The 19,365-nt window shown below is 39.8% G+C and overlaps 1 protein-coding gene across 2 annotated transcripts; it reads right to left on the bottom strand.

Moving 5' to 3' along the window:
* Window positions 1-5,427: 5,427 nt before the first annotated feature.
* Window positions 5,428-10,977, bottom strand: LOC140931114 (uncharacterized). Of its 2 annotated transcripts, none has more exons than XM_073380865.1 (2): window positions 10,868-10,977; window positions 5,428-7,964 (listed from the first exon to the last, which is right to left on the bottom strand). In XM_073380865.1, the coding sequence occupies exon 2, from the start codon at window positions 7,951-7,953 to the stop codon at window positions 6,760-6,762; it is 1,194 nt and encodes a 397-aa protein (XP_073236966.1). In that variant the 5' UTR covers window positions 7,954-7,964; window positions 10,868-10,977; the 3' UTR covers window positions 5,428-6,759. The 2 variants fall into 2 exon arrangements, with proteins under 2 accessions (XP_073236966.1, XP_073236965.1); XM_073380864.1 differs by lacking the exon at window positions 10,868-10,977 and adding an exon at window positions 9,073-9,471.
* Between the last annotated feature and the right edge of the window lie 8,388 nt (window positions 10,978-19,365).

Genomic DNA, 19,365 nt, shown 5'->3' with positions numbered 1-19,365 from the left:
CCCCTCCCCTGGAAAAATCCTGGCTACGCACCTGCTTTTGGTGGGAAAAAAGAAATAATCACCCCTGGCTTTTATTCGAGAAAATATGGTATACTCAAGTTTGCCATTATGATCTTTTAAAGTTTGTTCTGCAGGGTGATGTCTAGTAATGAAAGGCAAGAGTCTCTCTTCAGTTTTTTGCTTTTGTTTGAGATCCAGTGGTCTAAGTCCAAAGTTATAATCTGACAACAAACTTTCTACACTGTTTATGATTTTTTAGGATTTCCCACACAGATTTCTCTGTGAATTGTTCTTCTTTGAAGAAAGGTTGGCCATGTGATAAGTTTTAATTTATCACACGATAATTTGGGGTGAAGTTAACTCCCAAGCAGGGTATAAAGTTATCCCTCTCACTTACAGTGAAATTTCCATTTTTTTTCTTTTAGTCTTTTTCTAAGTTTTTCAAATTTCCGCTCAAAAATTTCATAAAAGTCTCTTCAATTTTAAACTTAAAGAAGAAAGTTAACAAATACGTCAAGCAGGATTGAACTTGACATGCTGAATCAACAATCCATCACGCTATCCACTACACCATGGAGGAATTGTTGCCCAGGAGAGTTTTAATTAAGATATTTACAGGGACAACCTTAACAATAAATGAAAGTTAACCAAATCCGAGTCAGTGCTTAACCCTAATCAGTGCTTAGCCCTCATCACTACAATCATTGCTTAATAAAAGTAACTATTTTGTGTGGGCGTCAATAGGCATCCAACCCTATACTCCGCCTGGAAGTTAATTTTTTCCGATAATTCCTAAGTTTATCAAGCAAATATCTGAATAATTACCATGCGATAGCTGATAAAGAAAAAATGTTGGAATGTCCTCTGTGGGCCATGGCTTAGAAGTCAAGCAGTCACCACATGAAGTCCTTCAGAACAGGACTTACATGTACATGTCTTGTAACCCCTTATCCTATTTTCCCAAGTGTACAGAATTTTTTTATTGGAATGATTTCAAATTTTAGGCTAAACAGGTTTAAATTACAGTGTACTCCTTGTACTCCTAAATGTAGCCTCAGTCTAAATCAAAGGGTGCAGAAGAGTTCTTTCAGACCTTGATTGCAGTTATTAAAAGTTATCCAAAGTTTCAGCTTTTTAACTCATCATAAAACGTTTCCAAATCAGTGTAAAATAACCATCACATACTGATAGTCATCGAAGAGTCCTCCTTACGAGGCTTTTGTGTAAAGTTAACGTTTGCGTAAACCCTCAACAGATATTCTCAGAAATGACGCAGAAGGCTATTGAAATATGCTTACCTCTCCTGCTCAATCAATCAACAATATATCATGTATCACAAATACCGCTAGGGTAGCCGTCATTTTATTCACTGGTGGGCTAAAAGCTTGCCTTTTCTTCTGTCGATAAATCCTGTTACTTAAGTCAGTCTAAGATGTACATGTAAAAAACTGAAAAGCTTTTCTTACCTTTACTAAGAAGGACTCGGCAGTGTTGCACAACACACAAGTTCGAACCGCGAATGGTGTTTTGTATCAATGTACCGTACACGAAGTACCTACCGAGGAAGAAGAACTTAGTCTTACTCGGCCAATAGGCATGCAGTTCGCCAACCCTGGGGGTGAGGGGTACATCTAGGTATTCTTGGTGAGGGTTTGCCGCCCGGTTCTCCAAATCCTGACCCTATTTCAGAAAAAAAAAAATGTCATTTTCCACACACGTTTTCAGACCACAGGTAACGCAGGCCCACTATTTGTGTCACGTACGGGTAACGTAAGGTAAGGTAACTTTATTTAAACACGGTATTTCCTTCAGGTACACATTTACATTGAAGAATAGAAAAACGAACTTCCTAACTAATCTAAAATCTAAGATAAAAACTAAGAGGTTTGGGGGGGGGGGGGGGGCGGTGGTGGTCGTCTTTTAATATGATGGCCTATACGGGGAGGTTCTGCCTGAAAGGAGTATCTTTTTCAGTTCAGGAATATGAAAGGGTAGGGATTTCACTAGTTGAAGTATATAAAAGAGTAGGGGAATATTTCATTTGGGTCTGTGAAAGGGCCCAAATTACTGGGCTAATAGATGAATTTTAGGGCTTTATGAAGTTCAGAAAACATGCTATTTTGGTTATTGATTCCTATTTTAAGGACAGTGCATTGACAGCACTTAAAAACGAAAGGGGTACCATTTGTCAATAGAAGGTATACGAAATTGGTATCTTTTTCGTGAAAAATGGTATATAAAAGCAAGGGTGAGGGGGTTGGACGTTGGGCGGAGCCTCCCCCCATAAACAATTGTTGAGTGCCCCCCCCCCCCTCTCTGGGGGTTTCGCGACCCACAAAAAGTGTTCGTTTCCCCAGAATAGAGGTGTCCCTTCTATAGAGGTAACAAATACAAAGATTATGTAAACATTTTTCTGAGACCAAATTTTCTGTCCCTTGAATAGAGGTGTCCCAAAGGAGAGGTTCCACTGTGGGAGGGAATTACAAACTATGGATGTCTTATTACTGGGTTGCCTGTGGCATGCTAGTCATAAATAAACTCATTGGTGCTCTTGGACTTCTCTAACCGCACACAAATTTTTATGGAGGTGTAACCATAAAGCCACCAGAAATGGGAACTTTTAAAACAACTCGAGACTTTCTTGACATTCATGATTCCTATTTTACTGAAGCTGACCTGAAGGTGTTAAACTGTAAATGTGAGGGGCCGGGGACCTGACTTATTGTAGATGAACCGTAGGGCTTGAAGTAATTTAAATGTAAATTATGGTGCATCGAGATCAATCGTTTGAAAAAAAAAAAGTTCGTGCGATTACCTCTAGTATGGCTCAGATCCAAGCAGGTGAGCGCCATATTTCATAGTGCGCTTTACTTCATTTTAAGCACTGTGAAAAGCATTTCGCCACAGTTTAGGCTAACAGTTTGGAAGAGCCAAGAACCGACTAACCGATTCTCGCTAGTGCTTAACCCTTATCACTATTTTCAGTATTTAACCTGAATCAGTGCCTAAGGGTTGATTTCCACTGACGCGTTTTTGGTTACGCACGTTAACGCACGTAAGTTTTAATCACGTAAAGTGTTCAGATTACTGCGCTTTTCACAAACATGCGAATTCTGAAGTTCAAAAGCCAACTAACGATTGCGTTTTTCGCTGCCGTCAATCATCTTAACGGACCTCTTAGGAAACAAAACTTTACTTTAACGGGTTCAAAAGGTCAAGGTTTGTGATTTGTGATTGGTGGATTTCGATCCGTTTTGTGTGTTTCTGTGTTTCAAGTAATATATCAAACATGAGATGCAGTGTTTCATCACCAGATGAAACACCGAGAAGAGAGTTGAAAATACGACGCGCAGCGGAGTATTTTTGACGAACTTCGAGGTGTTTCATCTGGTGATGAAACACTGTGTCGAATGTTTGATATTTCTTCTCAAACAAAATCATTTTTGAAGGAGAAATTAAGGATGCAAATACTAAGCAGTGTTTCATCCGATTTCCAAACACTCATTAAACATTAATTTCCTTTGTATTTTCTTAATGAATTATTAATGAGTTTGAGAAGGTTCGTTACTTGTGATCGTAATTTTGATTGACGGCAGCGAAAAACGCAATTGTGAAGGCGGCTTTTGAACCTTAGAGTTCGCATGTTTGTGAAAAGCGCAGTAAACGTGAAGTTAAGCAAGATTCAGCTTTTACGGTTACGAGTGACCGTTCATGCATTGCCTCTATTTCATTTGGGAAGGTAGATTTTACGCACGTACGCACGTAAAAATAACGCGACGGTGGAAATCACGCCTTACCCTGATCACCACAATCAGTGCTTGAAACTGAAGTAATAAGGAATAGTACCATTTATAAACTTCATAAGGTGTGCAAGGGGGTTTAGGCCGATGGGACCTAATGCTTATAAACGTCCGTCTGCAAGTCAAGTCGAGTCAATTTTTATTTTAACTCACACAGAATATTAATACAAATCAGTGCTTTTAAATATAAAAATAAACGATCGTGAAGGAAAAGAAAATTTTTAATTTTAGCTTTATTGTGCAGAGTTTGGGACACGTAAATAATTCATAGAACTAAGCGAGTAAGTGACCCGAAACAAGAATACGAGTGTAAGGAATATGGTGACAAAATACATTGTAGTTCTTTTAGATAAAAAGTATTACTTCATTAATCAATTAATTATAAATGGTAGTACTAGTTAAAGATAACATAGTCATAAAACTTCTGCAAACGGCCCATTGTCACGGTATACTTTAGGGGCCGATTTGTTAAAAGCAGTGTAAAAAATGTACATATCCTGCCGAGGAACGCTTGATCTTTTTAACTGCACTAAAAAACACAGACGCTTTCTTGATGACGTCACTAATATGTTCGTTCCACGTAAGGTTGTTCGATAAGGTCAGACCATGGTTAGTAGAGGAGACTGGTTAGGAAACCCTGCAAACATCAAAGTTGAAAACAATGGTGCTGTAGGTTATGTTGGAAACTCCCTGACCGTGAACAATCCTTTCTGTTCACAAATTATGACTGAATAAATTAATGCAATGTTCCACTGGTCAATAACTTCGAAGTGATAGGAATGCTATTGAACGTTGTGTACGTTCAGGTCCAAAAAGCTAACAAAAACCTATAACAAAGGGTTTTCCAACCATTCCACTTTAGTTAACTGTGGTCAGACCTAGTAGTTTAGCACTAGTCACTCTCTCTGGTTCATTACCAGTAGGCGCAAAGTGGGGCTCATCCTTTACAAAAGATATCCTGTGCTCCTTACACTTGTCGCTATAGAGTACCGTGTTTATTCGAATAAGCACCCAACCTCGAATTAGCGCCCACCTCGAATAAGCGCCCATCCTAAAGGCAGAAAAAGTTAATAAGCGCTCAGCCTCGAATAAGCACCCATCCCCTCGTCCTCCCAATCAAACTCAAATAAGCGCACACCCCCCACCCCAGCCACCTGAGTGAATAAATTCTAATAAGAGACTTCCCCGAGGACGAAGTTTCTTCAGAGTATTTTACAGAAACCTTTCTTTGTCACTTCTTTGCGTTTTGTCATTAGCATTTATTGTTTTGTTGCAAAATAAACATACTTCACTTGCTGAAAATGGTGAAAATTTAATAAGCACCCAGCCTCGAATAAGCCCCCTTCTCGAATAAGTGCCCACTCTCAAGGTCCAAAAATTTAATAAGCGCCCAGGGGCCCGTTTCTCGAAAGTCCCGGTAACTTTACGGGCCTGAAATCAAATATTCAAATCGAAATATAAAGAATAAGAGCGCGGGTCCTGGCTAACAAACTACTCCATTTTGTTTCATTAACTGACAGTTTTATCGTGTTAGATGCAAAACTGTTGAAACCTCGATCTTTAATGTAAACAGAGACAGCTTACCGGGTCCGTTAATTATCGGGACTTTCGAGAAACGGGCCCCAGGGCGGTTAATCAAATAAATACGGTATGACTCTATTCCTCTATTCTGCGTAGACCACTCCGCAACCTTATCCCCGATCTCCTGGGCACAACTTCGGTTGCTGTTGGCAACGACTTCTGAAACGGTCATATCGTTAAGGTACTTCCATACATTAGCGACACATGCAAATTAACAACATCTAAATCATTTATGAGTACAAGAAATGGCCATGGGTCTAATTTTGTTCCCTGAGGGACCCCGGAGGGCGCTCAACCCCACTCGGAGTAACAGCCCTCAGATAGTTTGATTCTTTGGGAACGATTAGAAAGGAAATCTCGGATCCAATTGATAACTCTTATGGGCAGATTCAACCTGCACAATTTCTCTACTAGCATCAGTGTCCATATTAACGGGGTTTAGCTTGTAATTCTCAAACTCATTAATAATTCATAAAGACAATACAAGATTAGCCTGTGAAAACAGCTGACATTCGCTACCACCGTTTTCCCTGCCAAATGACATCGGAGAAACGAGCGTAGAAATTCCATACTGATGACACATCACTACCCAGATTCAGGTGGTGCTTCTGATTGTTTAAATCAAATTTCCCATGCAGCATGACCAATTAGAAGCACTACCTAGATCTGGGTAGTGACGTGTCGTCTTTTTCTCAGGCTAATACAAAATATATTAATGTTTAATGAGTGTTTAGAAATCAGATGAAAAAGTGGTCATTTTTCCATCCTTAATTTCTCCTTCTAAAATAATTTTGTTTGAGAAGTAATATCAAGCATTCGACACAGTGTTTCATCACCAGATGAATCACCTCAAAGTTCGTCGTGTTGTATTTTCAACTCTCTTTTCAGTGTTTTATCTGGTGATGAAACACTGTGTCTCGTTCTTGATATATCACTTCAAAAATTTAAGCCTAAGTTCTTAATACCTCTGACCAACCTTTTTTTTGTTGGATTATCAATAACCTAAGAAAACAACAGGGAGTGGGTGGGGGGTGGTCATGTGTTCTCATCAACTATTACGCTTTATAGATTTACACCACAGACCCCAACATTTTAGCCTGAATTGGTGCATTAAGGAAGCATTCTAATTCCTCTCATTTCATTGGTCACCTGAACAAAACAAAGGGGACAAACTTGCTCTGCTCCTCCTTTGACAGGAAACAAAGTTATATAGTATCCATTCTAACGTAAGCTAAAGGCGGTTTAGATGCTGATTAATCTTCCCTGAAACAATTTACTGAACTAGTAACAAAACAAAGTCATGCTTACAGTTAAAATCTTGACAAAATCTTAGAGAACCAAAAGGAGACTTGACACAACCTAAATACTATAACACTCATCAAATTTGAGAGCCATCTTCACCTACATGCCTCATATGATTTTCATAATGTTGAATAAGAAGATATTCGCTACTCAACTCCTCTTGACAAATCCAACAGCTGTGTTCCTTGATGATATCTGGTTGCTGGTCTTCCATACCACTGTTGGGAGTCTCTCTCTGTGACAGTGTGTTGTTAGTCAATCCTGACCTTATACTACTTCCTGCTCTCTTAACCTTACAATGTAAATGTTTCAACTGACCCTTGCTGCTGTCACTTTTAAGCAAACTTTTTCTGCTGTGGCCTTCTTTGTGCCTCCTTAGAGACGTTGATTGACAATAACACTTGCCACACTGGTTACATTCAAAAGGCTTTTCCCCTGTGTGGACTCTTTCATGAATCCTTAGCCTTCCTGGTTTCCAAAAACACTTGCCACACTGTTTACATTCATAAGGCTTTTCACCAGTGTGAATCCTTTCGTGACTCCTTAGGTTTCCTGCTTGGCTAAAATGCTTCCCACAATGTTTACATTCATAAGGCCTTTCTCCATTGTGAATTCTCTCGTGCAACCTTAGGTATAATGCTCGGCTAAAACACTTGCTACACTGTTTACATTCATATGGCTTTTCCCCAGTGTGAATTCGTTCATGAAGCCTTAGCCCTCCTGTTTCACTAAAACACTTGCCACACTGTTTACATTCATAAGGCCTCTCCCCAGAGTGAATTCTTTCATGAATCCTTAAGCTTGCTGTTTGGTTAAAACACTTCCCACAATGTTTACATTCATAAGGCTTTTCCCCAGTGTGAACTCTTTCATGGCTCCTTAGGTGTTCTGTTCGGCTAAAACTCTTGCCACACTGTTTACATTCATGAGGTTTTTCCCCAGTGTGAATTCTTTCATGAATTTTTAGGCAGCCTGCTTGGCTAAACCACTTGCCACAGTGTTTACATTCATAAGGCTTTTCTCCTGTGTGAACAGTTTGATGACTTTTTAAGCTTCCTGCTTCCCTAAAACACTTGCCACACTGTTTACATTTATAAGGTTTTTCCCCAGTGTGGATTCTTTCATGTCTCCTTAGGTTTGCTGCTTCCCTAAAACACTTGCCACACTGTTTACATTCATAAGGCTTTTCCCCAGAATGAACTTTTTCATGTCTTTTAAGGCGTGTTGCTTGACTAAAACACTTTTCACACTGTTTACACTTTAAAGACATCGCTAAATACCCTTTCAAGAAAAAATAAAGGCATTATTATTTGTCTTTCTTAAATCAGGTTGAAGAGGCACTGCTATGAGGTTTAGCCAACATTCATTTTTGTCTACATTCAGCGACAAAATTGCTGAGACATTGTACTCAAATAGGGTAACTTAGGGAACAAAAGAATCGGCGCCCCTCCCCTGTCCCCTCCATTCAAAGTTGGGGTGTTTGTTGTTTTCTATAGGTAGCTCGAACATCGGTACAACATTGCATGGAGGGGATGGGGGAGTAAAAGCTATATTTCCTCCTTTTGAAGTTAGTAAAAGGCAGAAAGCCCAGTTTTGGGCGAAGTGTCTCAACTCATTTTGCTGCCGATCGTAGGTGCTTCTTGGCACCTTACTTTTGTTCTTGGGTGACTATGAAAGTCTTAGTTTTTTCACAGAAATTCTATGCCATGGATTTTACAGATACAGAGCCCAGGGCTCCCTTAAAAATTTTTCTTAGAACACATCCTTGACATGACAAGAATTTCCATGAAAGTGCCCCTCTAAATTGTACACCTTTTATGTTTTAGTCTGCACTGAGCTATAGCCTGTACGCAACCTCACTCTGGTGGTCTCTGGCCCCCACCCCCGCAGTCCCAAGAGAGCTTACTTAGTTTAACTAATGCGATAATATAGCCATCATTGTTGCATTCTTTGTGATGCACCTTTAGACTTACTATTCACTTGGTATAATTATGGTCCACCAGCCACAATTTCAGAAGGATAAATACTGTTTGCCTAGAAGAAGAGGTGTTCATGGTTATTTAGATATTAAGTCTGGTATATGGGTGTTTTCCTTTCTGATACATCATGTACAGCAAATCTTTTAGAAGTTCAATTTTAGTTTACTGTTCCTACAGAAAATATTCTCGAGTTTAGTGAAAAACATTTTGCAAAATCTAAACAGAGTTAAACTTCATGGAGGTCACTTTCAACATCAAATGGTTTGCATCTTTCCTCAGCAATGTTATGTCACAGGCAACCCAGACTTAGTGTGTGTCAATAACATGGACAAAATGAGATGAGGCATCAAATCTCCCATGAACTAAAATAGTCCAGAAAAGTCAAAATATAACAAACAAAGCTAACATACCTTTATCTGAACATCTCCTTGTCTTTCCTGGCCGGTTAAAGTGGCATTTTGTCCAGTTTTGCACTGGTAGGTACTATCCACTATAGGCCTGGAAAGACAAGGAGATGTTCAGTTAAAGGTATGTTAGCTTTGTTTTGTTATCTCTTTGACTTCTTAGCCTGTGTACAGATGTCCCCCCTTCCTCAGGAAAAATCAGGAGAGGAAATGTCTGTGAATCGCCGACGAAAATCGTGTTCCTGTTTCCCTGGAATGTTGAGGACAGCCTCTGATTGGTTGTATTGTTAATGCCATGACGCAAATAATTTCCGGTGTTGTGATTGGTGAATGAACCTCAGAATAGATTCCCCGGGGAAAAGCTCAGCCTTTGTGCACATTCATATTTGTTTACCGGTATTTGTATTTCGGCTCTCTCAAAAAGGCATGAGAAGTTACCACCGATGTTTGCTCCTCGGTATTGTAAATCAAGGAGACAGCATACAAAATCCAACGTTAACAGCCTAGGCAGGTCAAGCTTACCCCAAAAAGATTCTAGTAATGAATTGATTATTTGAATAAATGAATCTGTTAGTCATTCCCGTAACTGGTGTCAAATTGAAATCGGCATTCCTGTATGCGTAATGAGCAATGAATATTTTAAGAGAACTTCTCTGCATTTGGTCAGATTGAAAATCTTTGAATGGATTAGAAGACATTTACATCAAATTCAGGGAAACTGAGCTGGTAGAAATTTTGTAACTGAATCGCGTGTGAATTCACGGCTCATTACGCATGCAAGAATGCACACAGAGATGAATCTGAAATCCACAACTACCAACGGTTCAACTTTCGAATAATAAATACATTAATGGGATCTTGGGAGGTACGCTTGACCTGGCTTGACTGTAATCAGAGATCTTATATCTGGATTTTTGGGTGGACATTGCGTGAAGATGTTCGGCTAGCCTGTGCACAGATACCAGAGCTATTTTTTGACCTACATGTACCTTTTCAACTGTCGGCGAAAAAACAAAAAAATAATTTATGCAAATGTATACTGGAACACGATTAACCACGGCGATTCACAGACGTCTCCTCTCCCGATTTTTCCTGAGGGAGGGGTGACGTCTGTACACAGGCTATGACTTCTGGACTATTTTTATAGTTCATGGGAGATTCGACAACTCCTCCCATTTTGTCCACGTTATTGACACACACTACATCTGGGCTGCCTGTGGGGAGACTGGATCCTATATAAGCCTTAGGCTTTCAGTTCAGGCCTCCCAGTTACCATCTTTTTTATTTATTATTTTTATCTACAACCTGTTAAGTGACAAAACAATAACTCAAATCAAATCAATAATCTGCTGAGTTAACAAACATTTGCTATTACTCTGCTATTACTTGAGAATCTTGTTTCCTTTTTTGCCTTATAGTATTATTTTTGGAGTTTCATGTGACTTCAAGTCACAGCTGGCATTTGAATGGGAAATGTTACCAGTAACATCGAAAGACATTGAACTTAAAAAGGTTACAGAAATGAGACTAATAGTGTGAAAAAGCAGAATCCATTCTACATTTTACAGTAAATTAGTTATGAGATGACTCAACGATATGTCGATTCGTTTTTGTTTCTTGAAACCAATTTTTGTTTTTTTAGGAGCATAATTTTACCATTTGATTTCTTGCTTGTTTATCTACAGTGAATAAGGCTTATTATAATATTTTTAAGTGTGCAAATTTGTCCTTCAATGGTGTTTCTTAGTATTGGAGCTTTATGTTTGGCATGTTGGAGGAGGTTTCTAAACAACAACTGTACCTTGTGATTTCTTTCCTTTATAGATTTACAAGCAAAGGGTGACCCCAAGTTGCTTTTTCCTGAACAAAAGATTACTTATGATTGTTAGACACAATGGTTTCTGAGATTTGGTGAGGTGTGCATATTATTTCCTTTCATATAATAAACCTTTTAACTCCTTTGCTGCCAACCCCATGAAGAAGTCCTGTGCAAACACCTCCAAATAATGAGAGTCGATACTTTCGTCATCCTCATTTGCTCCTCAAATCACTAAAATTGCTGTCACTATCAGAAAAATTTTCCTCTCCGGAATCGATCCATACTTCATCTAACACATCTTGAGCAGTTTCCTATCTCTCTACATTCAAAATCGAAAAGGAATTTTACTTTGCTCTTCCAACAATGTGCTTCTTGAAAGCAATATGGCAGACGGCGCACGAAAGTGTTTATGTCTGATCTATAAATTGGTTTTCCTAAATGTGGGACTACGCACTAGTAGTCACCAGTCTACTGACTTCTTTGGGGCATGAGAGGCCAGGTTACATTACATCTCCAGTGCCAGGGATTTGACTGTTACTCTCTAATATTTGACGTACTGAGTATGTCATGCAGGCATGCAGACAAATTGCAATTAATAGGGTGACATACAGGCAGTTAAGGGGTCAAGAAGGAGAATAAGAATAACAGCTTTTGTGGCATTAGAATCAAAGCAGCTGTGAATTTTTGACTGCATGCCTGACTGACATTTTATGCCACTGAAACCAAATTACATTTTTTCTTTGTCCCATGCTTGTGACATGCTGATCATATCATTTTCACAAATTAATATTGCTGACATTGAAGTGTTCTCCCTAAATTTTAGCTCAGCAGGTAACGGACCATTCATGGATGGTAAGGCAAAAAATATATACTTTTCTAAGAGGAGGGGAGGGGGGGCAGTGGAGTGAGGGACATGGACCCACCCTCACTGGGAAATTTTTTATTCCCATATTTTAAGACCTATTTTATGCAAATCTGCTGTCGTTATCTTTAGACAAGAAATTCAAACGTTTGATTCCAATAATTTACCATGTCTTTAATGTTCTCTTTCCAAAATTCATGTCCCTAAAAAGGAAAGCTGTATACATAGTACAGAACCAAAATTATGCCAGGCAAAAAGTGGCGTAAGAAGTTGCTGCGCCGCAAGAACATGCAAGCAACTGCAAGAAGTGAAAGTGCTGTGTTTTTGCGGACCCTTTGTGGTTTACCCGCAAGAACTTTGAAATGAAAGAAGTAGAAAATCTTCACCTCAAGAAGCTAGAAAATTACCGCAAGCCTCAAGAAGGCGCATGAAGTTCTTCGTAAGTGTTAACCTGAAAGAAGTTATTGTTTTTTCGCCTTTTTGTTACAACACCGTTTTGTAGCGTTGATACTAATTCACTCTGTGGCAGCAAAAGGTAATCATGCAAGGACACGTAAAAAGTTGCCTGAGAAAGCGAACAGCTTTCTCTGCTTTTTCTGAAAAGTGAACACTTCAATCGTTCAGCTTTTTCAAAGTTAGATAAAGCACGTGAGGCGTTTGTTTAACAACACGATCTGTGGTTTCGAACATTTCGATCATTTGGATCATTTCATAGTACAATAACATAGTGATCGGCGAAACAAAACAAAGGCGTTGAATTTCTGCCACAAGAAAACATGGGAATTATTTATTACTTTATTGCACTAATTTTCGAAAGCGCCTTTAGTGAAAATATTCCTTACTTTACTTTAACATGTTTTTAATCAGAATTGTACACATTTCCTCACTTAAAAGGTTACCTTTGCACAAGATAATTTTAGATATACCATTTCAAAATTCACTGATCATGAAACATGAAAGTATTTTTAGTTTATCTTTTTTGTTTACACTTGTTATCTACACATCCCTGTCATTGTAAACCAGCAAGAACAAAACAGTTTTTGGGATTTGAATGTTCAAAACTATGTGCCTAAAGTATAGATTAGTGATCCGCTGACAAATACAGAAAGCGGCACAACTATTTTGTTGTCATAATAAATTTTCACTTGTCTTCGGCAATCTTACCGCACTGAAAGAAGTTGTTGCGCTGCGGTTCGAAAATCCCACAGCAAAGAAATTCTTGTGGTTAAATTTATAACTGCAAAAGAAGTTCTTACGTCTTGCTGGATTCAAGCGCAAGCGCCCTGCAAAAAGCTGCACGAAGTTGCCAGCTTGCGGACGCAAAAAGAAGTTCCTGCACTCGCATTATTTTTGGGCTGTACGTTTTGTACTTAGGTAGCGATGATAAGGAGAACACTGCATTGAGTTTTTTATTCTTCAAGATTATGCATCAGTCAATTCCTGCTGTGCCTAGCGCCCCCCCTCCCCTGCCCCCCACGCGCTGACTCCCGGGCATTAGCACTTTTTTTGGAACTGACTGATGCATTAGTTACTTAAAGGGACACAGTCAGCTATGAGATCACGCTGACCTGGACACTACTTTTGTCAGTTTGAAAAGAGTTTACCTCAACCCGAAATCAAATGAATGCGTCGGCTACATCTAGAAATCCCTTTCAATCTTGCCTAGTGTTTCACTCGATCCTTGATCTTTTACAGAAAACATCTTTTTGAGCAAACTTGGCTTTTCCTGGAAAAATCCAAAGGTGAATTCTCAATGGTGTATAAAAAATGTGTGCTCTGATGTGGCTTAGGGTCTATAATCATGATTTGGGCTTGTAACTAGTTCAACTCTACAAGGTTTGTTTTGAGTATTCCGGATAAGCTTCTCACTTTCTGTTTCATGCGTGTGTCTTATAACATGCAAATCAGCTAAGAAATCGTATCTAATGCGCATGTGCATCAGCTGACTGTGTCCTTTTAAAGACCTTGGTATTGATATACATATTTTTACAGGTTTTTTCTACATGTACCCCCAAGTCCTAGTAGGCTTCCCTGTTGCAAAATGAGATTTTTATCATTTATTTTGGTGTAAACATTGACATCCCACGAGCTTGAATGAATAATTGCAAGATTGAGTTATGTAACTCTCGGACCTTTTTAGATCACTTCCAAAGGCTGGTGCATGATATACCAAGTGAATAGAAAGTCTCGAGATATGTCACAAAGAACACAACAATGATCCCTAGCCCTGACACAAACACAATAAACTTCACACACGACACAATAGTGAATATACTGACTTGGTAACTATTCAAACCAAAACTCGAATTTCAAGATCGATTAAATAAGAAGATCTCTTCAAAGTACAGTGTACTCTCGAGTCTATAAATCTCCGTCTAAATGCACAACTACAATAATAAAAGGCAGCAAAAATCGCCCGCCAGGGAGCTGTTATATTAAAAGGGGCTGTGTCACGGCAGTCCAGTCCATTTTGTTTGATTTTTCCAATTACTGGCCTTCAATCACTATGGAACTTAAAGTAAGCAAAGAAATTACATGTAAATGACAAAGTCAGAGAGCCAAATATGTCTCCTGAGCATTATTTTTGAAGTTGCAAAGAGCAGAGATAAACTTTGAAAAACTGTTATGTATCGGTCAAATGGAAGCTTCAACATGTCCCCCCCAGGCATACCCTGGGCATTTGACACCTTTGGCGTCCCGGGGAGGAGGGAATTTGATTATCAGAGTCTTCCAGGGGGTGGGTAATTTGAACCCCCAGGCTTTAGCGGTGGTGAATTTGAACTGCACCCTCGATTTCATGTAAAATCTTTGGCGTGGTGAGCTATCATGGGGGACGCGGTGTTAGAGGATTTTCGTGGAAAAGATTGTGCCTTTGTGGCCAATTGGTTACGAGGAGAGGGCTTAAACAAGCTTTGTGCCGTATTTGAAGTATTTAAATTTTAAAATTTTTAATTGGATACAGGCTTTGAATGTATGAATGTATTTTATTGTTATGTTTACAATGAAATACAATACCTCTACCGGCGATAAAATAAAATAAAAAGCTCAGGTCAAGTACTTTGACCTATTGCAAGTATGTTAATTAATAAGGTGAGCAATGATGCATGTCAGTGAAATTGTCATGATGTAGTAATCTCAATAGGTGGGATCTTTTTTTATAGAACGCTTTGTATGTTGCATGATGAAGAAAAGCTGAGCATTCAGTGACCTTGTAGCAGCGATTTCCGCCACTTTGCACGAGACTTTTGTTCGTAGTAAATACGCTAACAGTGTTTCTCAGTTTTTGTTATATTTATAAAAATTTTGTTCGACAACTGAAGGCGTTTCCACCATCCTTCTGTCGTTTTTGTGCCTGTGAAATGTCCCCGGGGTGGGGGCATTTGATCACCTGAATGGACCCTAGTGTGGGCATTTGAACGGCATTTTGGCCCGGGTAGGGGGAAATTTGAACAATAATTTTCAAAAAAGTCAAATGCCCGGGGGGTTGCCCGGGGGGGCATGTTGAAGCTTCGATTTGACCGATACATTAGGCTGAACAGTTTTCAAAAACCTTAATTTCACTTTTGCCCATCCGTGACTGTTGTATCTGTTGTGTTTAACACAACAGATACAACAGATGTCACGGATAATATAAAATAATAAAAATAAAATAATATTTTAACCTTTCTTTAATGTTTTAAGCGGTTATTTTTATGTTTCTCTTAGATTTAACGGGCGTTTTGTAATACCTAATTTGGCTGAATTTCGTGACACAGCTCCTTTAAATGTGGGCTAAATTCTGCTGTGTCGATCATACCGTCACTTAAGTCATTCAAAGATGAATATTTCATGTACTGAAAGGCTTTTCTTACCTTTAGTTAGAAGTTTCAGCAATGTTGATAACCAAAAAAGAACAAAGTTCAAACCCTCGACCGGCCGTTTCTGAATTCGACGCGGTTAATAATCATGTTCCCAGTAGCAACGGAGGAATTGGTACTCAGACCCGCTCGGACAATGGTTATAGAGCGCCTAGTTCACATGACGTCACGGCGGCCATATATTGGTGTTCCAAAACTTTGAAACGGACAGACAAACCCTGTGGGAGCTGGACTCTTTTCTTATGTAATTTTTTTTTTGTTCTCTTAAATTTGCATAGATGCTGGCCACGTGAGTGAAAACGCCCTGTAAAACTTAGGCGGCACGTTCAACGTTAGCCTCCAACGCAGACGTTCTTAGAACGTAGAAACTTTTATAATAATGACGGTATCCAAATGTTGATGTTTTAGCAAAGACCAATTAACCGTAATAACAAAACAGCAAAGAACAATTAAAGCCAGGGGCGGACGGAGGATTCTGTGAAAGAGGGGGCCTATAGAGATATATTATACAGTGGCAATGTGGGCGTGATAGCGCCCATCAGGACTTCGAACGGCGCCCTTTCCTAGGGAGTTTCGGCGCATGCTTCTCCGGGAAAAGTTTTGTGATTGAAGCTCTCTGAGATGCAATCTAGTGCATTCTGGACGCTTAAATTTAGCAAATACCTGGATTCCATATTGAACATGTAATGCTGAAATATTTAATAAACCACAAAAGGGGGAAGGGTGGGGGCCGGGCCAAGCCCTAAATCCGCCCCTGATCGGAACATAAAAAATCAAGAGAATACCTTTGTCATCAAACAAATGAGTTAACAACAACAACAACAACAAACAAAGAAAATCACTATCGTAAAGAAGAATTGAAAATGCGATCCCTATGTCCATTGAACTAAAATAAGCTGTTAGAAACATCGTCAAAAATGCTTCTACATAAAATGCGAGAGAACGTCTAATTTTCTAGCTGAGGCTGGACATAGACTGAACTGCATCCCGAGGAAGTTCCCAGCTTAAAAATGAGAAGTATGCCAGTCTATCAAAACATTATTTATAGATAATGAAAAAAGATTCCATCTTGTTTCCAAAATGTAATCGGCTCCTGTTGAGAGATCCTTAATCAGCGCCAGTTTTTCTTCCACCACTTGTTCATCTGCGGTTTCACGAAAATTCTTAATGTGTGTCAGGAAGTCAAGAAGCAGATTTCCTTCAGTTGATTCTGCATCAAAGACGTCAGTAACATCTCTCTTATATTCTAGGTTGTGGACATCACATCTCCATCCAGCTTCCCCAATATTAAATCTTAAATATTTTCTTCACCTCCACAGTTTTGAAGCTATCGTCAGGTTTTCCATACCGGTCAGGTAAGCCTTCCTTGTATTGAACCCAAAAGCTGGCATTGGCATTGAGCTCGTTCTCAATGCAATGACTTAAAGATTCTTCGATGTCCAGGAAGTAAATACTGTGCATCAAGTGGAAGATGTCAAACTTTGTGCGTTCTTCTCGATTCTCAGGTCCTTGCTTTTTATACTGTTGAAAGGTTTGATAGCGAACATCAAAATCTATCTGCAGGTCGTTGGCCCTTTTGACAGAAGATTTGTAAAGATCGCAAGCGCGTTCATTTGGCTCGATCGCTCTGTTATAGATCTTTATCTGGTCGCGACCATGCGTTCGTTGTAGCTCTTCTTTAATAATCTTCAAGATTTCCATGTCCACTTCTCCGGTCCCACTTCCAACGCTCAAGATGTTAAAACAGGTTTGATTTTGTGGTAACTTTTGAATCACCGACGGCATGCGATAACGAACGATCTTAATGTTTTTCACAAATTCACCGCTTTTTTCCTTGAAAACATCTAAACTCTTATAGTAATGCTCTCCCGTTTAAAAATACGACCCCATTGCCCTTACATGTAACAAATAACGCAGCCACGAGTTGGGTAGGATCAATTCTGCTTGTAAAATGGCTTATTCTGCCTGTCGGCAGTGCTCGTAAAAATCGCTTATTCTACTCAAAATTCTGCTCGAGCACCCTTAATCTGCTCGAATACTGCTCGGTATATATAGAAGCGAATATCGAAGGGAGCTAGGGCCTAACCCTTAAACTATAATTAAGGATATTCATTATGCGTAGCAAAATTGTATTAAACAAATTAATCACCAGGTATTTTCCTTTTGTTATTTATTTATTTTTAAATTTTTCTTACCACTGTTATGCATTTCATTAGTTCAGCTAATTTTTCGTTAGCCTGAATTATTCTGCTCGAAAATGCCTTATTCTTACGGCAGAATGCTCGCCTCAAAAATCGCTTATTCTGCTCGAAATTCTTGCCGGCAGTTTGCGCTTGAAAGCTTTGGAATTTACCGCTTTCGTGATTCGTGTATGAGAGAATACGACTTAATATAAGTATTTAAAGAATGACTGGAGGCGGTTTGCACGTGAAGATGTGGTGAGGGTAAAAGGCGGAATGAGTTTGCAGAATGGCATGTGGCATGGCTTGCGGAATGTAATATCACAATGACCCAAAGAAATAAATTTAACTGAAAAGTGCGCCCAACCTCGTCCCCAGGGCTTTTCCCTTAAAAAATGATGTAGTATCGATGCTGCCATGCAGCCCGACTAATATAGGCAAGAAGAATCTTTGTGGCTGTGCTGAAAAGGCTAATCGACAATGGCCGTGATTCTCATCGTATGTCGAGCCCGCAACATTAAAACAGCGGCTACGTTTGCAGATGGATTGGCGTCAAAAAAGGGCGCACTTCAACCTCGTCCTCAAAAGTCGCGTATTCTGTTCGAAATTCTGCCGGCAGGATGTGCCAAGCCCATGGGTGTTTCGATGGGTGTTTCTAAGGGCCTGTTTACATTGAGTGGGGGACCCCGGTCTAGTGGGGTTGGTTTCTTTTGTTTTCACGCTGTGTGGGACACAAAACAAAAGAAACCTACCCCACTAGACCGGGGTCCCCCAGTCCATGTAAACAGGGTCTAAAACACGATCTTCGTTGTTACTCACGTGGTAAAAATCTTAGCAACCGTCGCTACGCCGCCATAATGGTGGACCAAAAGTGTAAACAAACGAGGTGGCGTGCTTCATGTGAAGATGGTATTTTGCTTGATAGTCGGTCGTGGAGGCAAAAGCACTCGAGATAAAGGTCTTATTTTTTTTTTCGAGTTTCATCAATGGACAAGAAGCCGAAAAATTATCGAAAAAAATGCGACCTCAGTGGATTTCGGCTATTAGTCGGGATGGAAACCGGTCGGTCACTAGCCTGCAGTGCAGGCGTTTTTTTTGAGCGCGCAATTTGCTCGCGAAAGCGCGGTGTTGAAACTTCCCGAAGAGAGGAGGAGATAGGGCGAGTCGCCCTGGCTCCTACCGTAAGGGTTACTACTTCTACTCTCCCCAATCTTCCACTGTCATAAAATCAAAGATGGCGGCTACAACAATATTACGAACACGAACAAGGTTTCGCCCACCCAAAATACGCCTGCACTGCAGGCTAGTCGGTCACGTAATCACGTTTGCCGGGCGACCTGGAGAATAAACCGAGCGAGAAACATGACAGCAGGTAACACACTGCTCATGCTCATTGCTTCCAATCTCAAAATAAAAATGGCGGTTCCGGGATAAAAGTCTCCTCGGCAAAGCTAGCCAGCCCGGCTCATCTGATTAGGCTGTTACTGTGAGTTGTATTGGGGTGTCAGTAAAACGCGGGGTCTATCTTTTTGCTTAAAAGAGTGCTGTTTTAGTGTTAGGGTAGGGGTTAGTGTAACCCTA

Source organism: Porites lutea, chromosome 3 (assembly GCF_958299795.1).
Source record: "Porites lutea chromosome 3, jaPorLute2.1, whole genome shotgun sequence".
Classification (NCBI taxonomy): Eukaryota; Metazoa; Cnidaria; class Anthozoa; order Scleractinia; family Poritidae; genus Porites; species Porites lutea.
The sequence above is the reverse complement of the archived record's forward strand: the minus strand, read 5'-3'. Positions and strand labels throughout refer to the sequence as shown.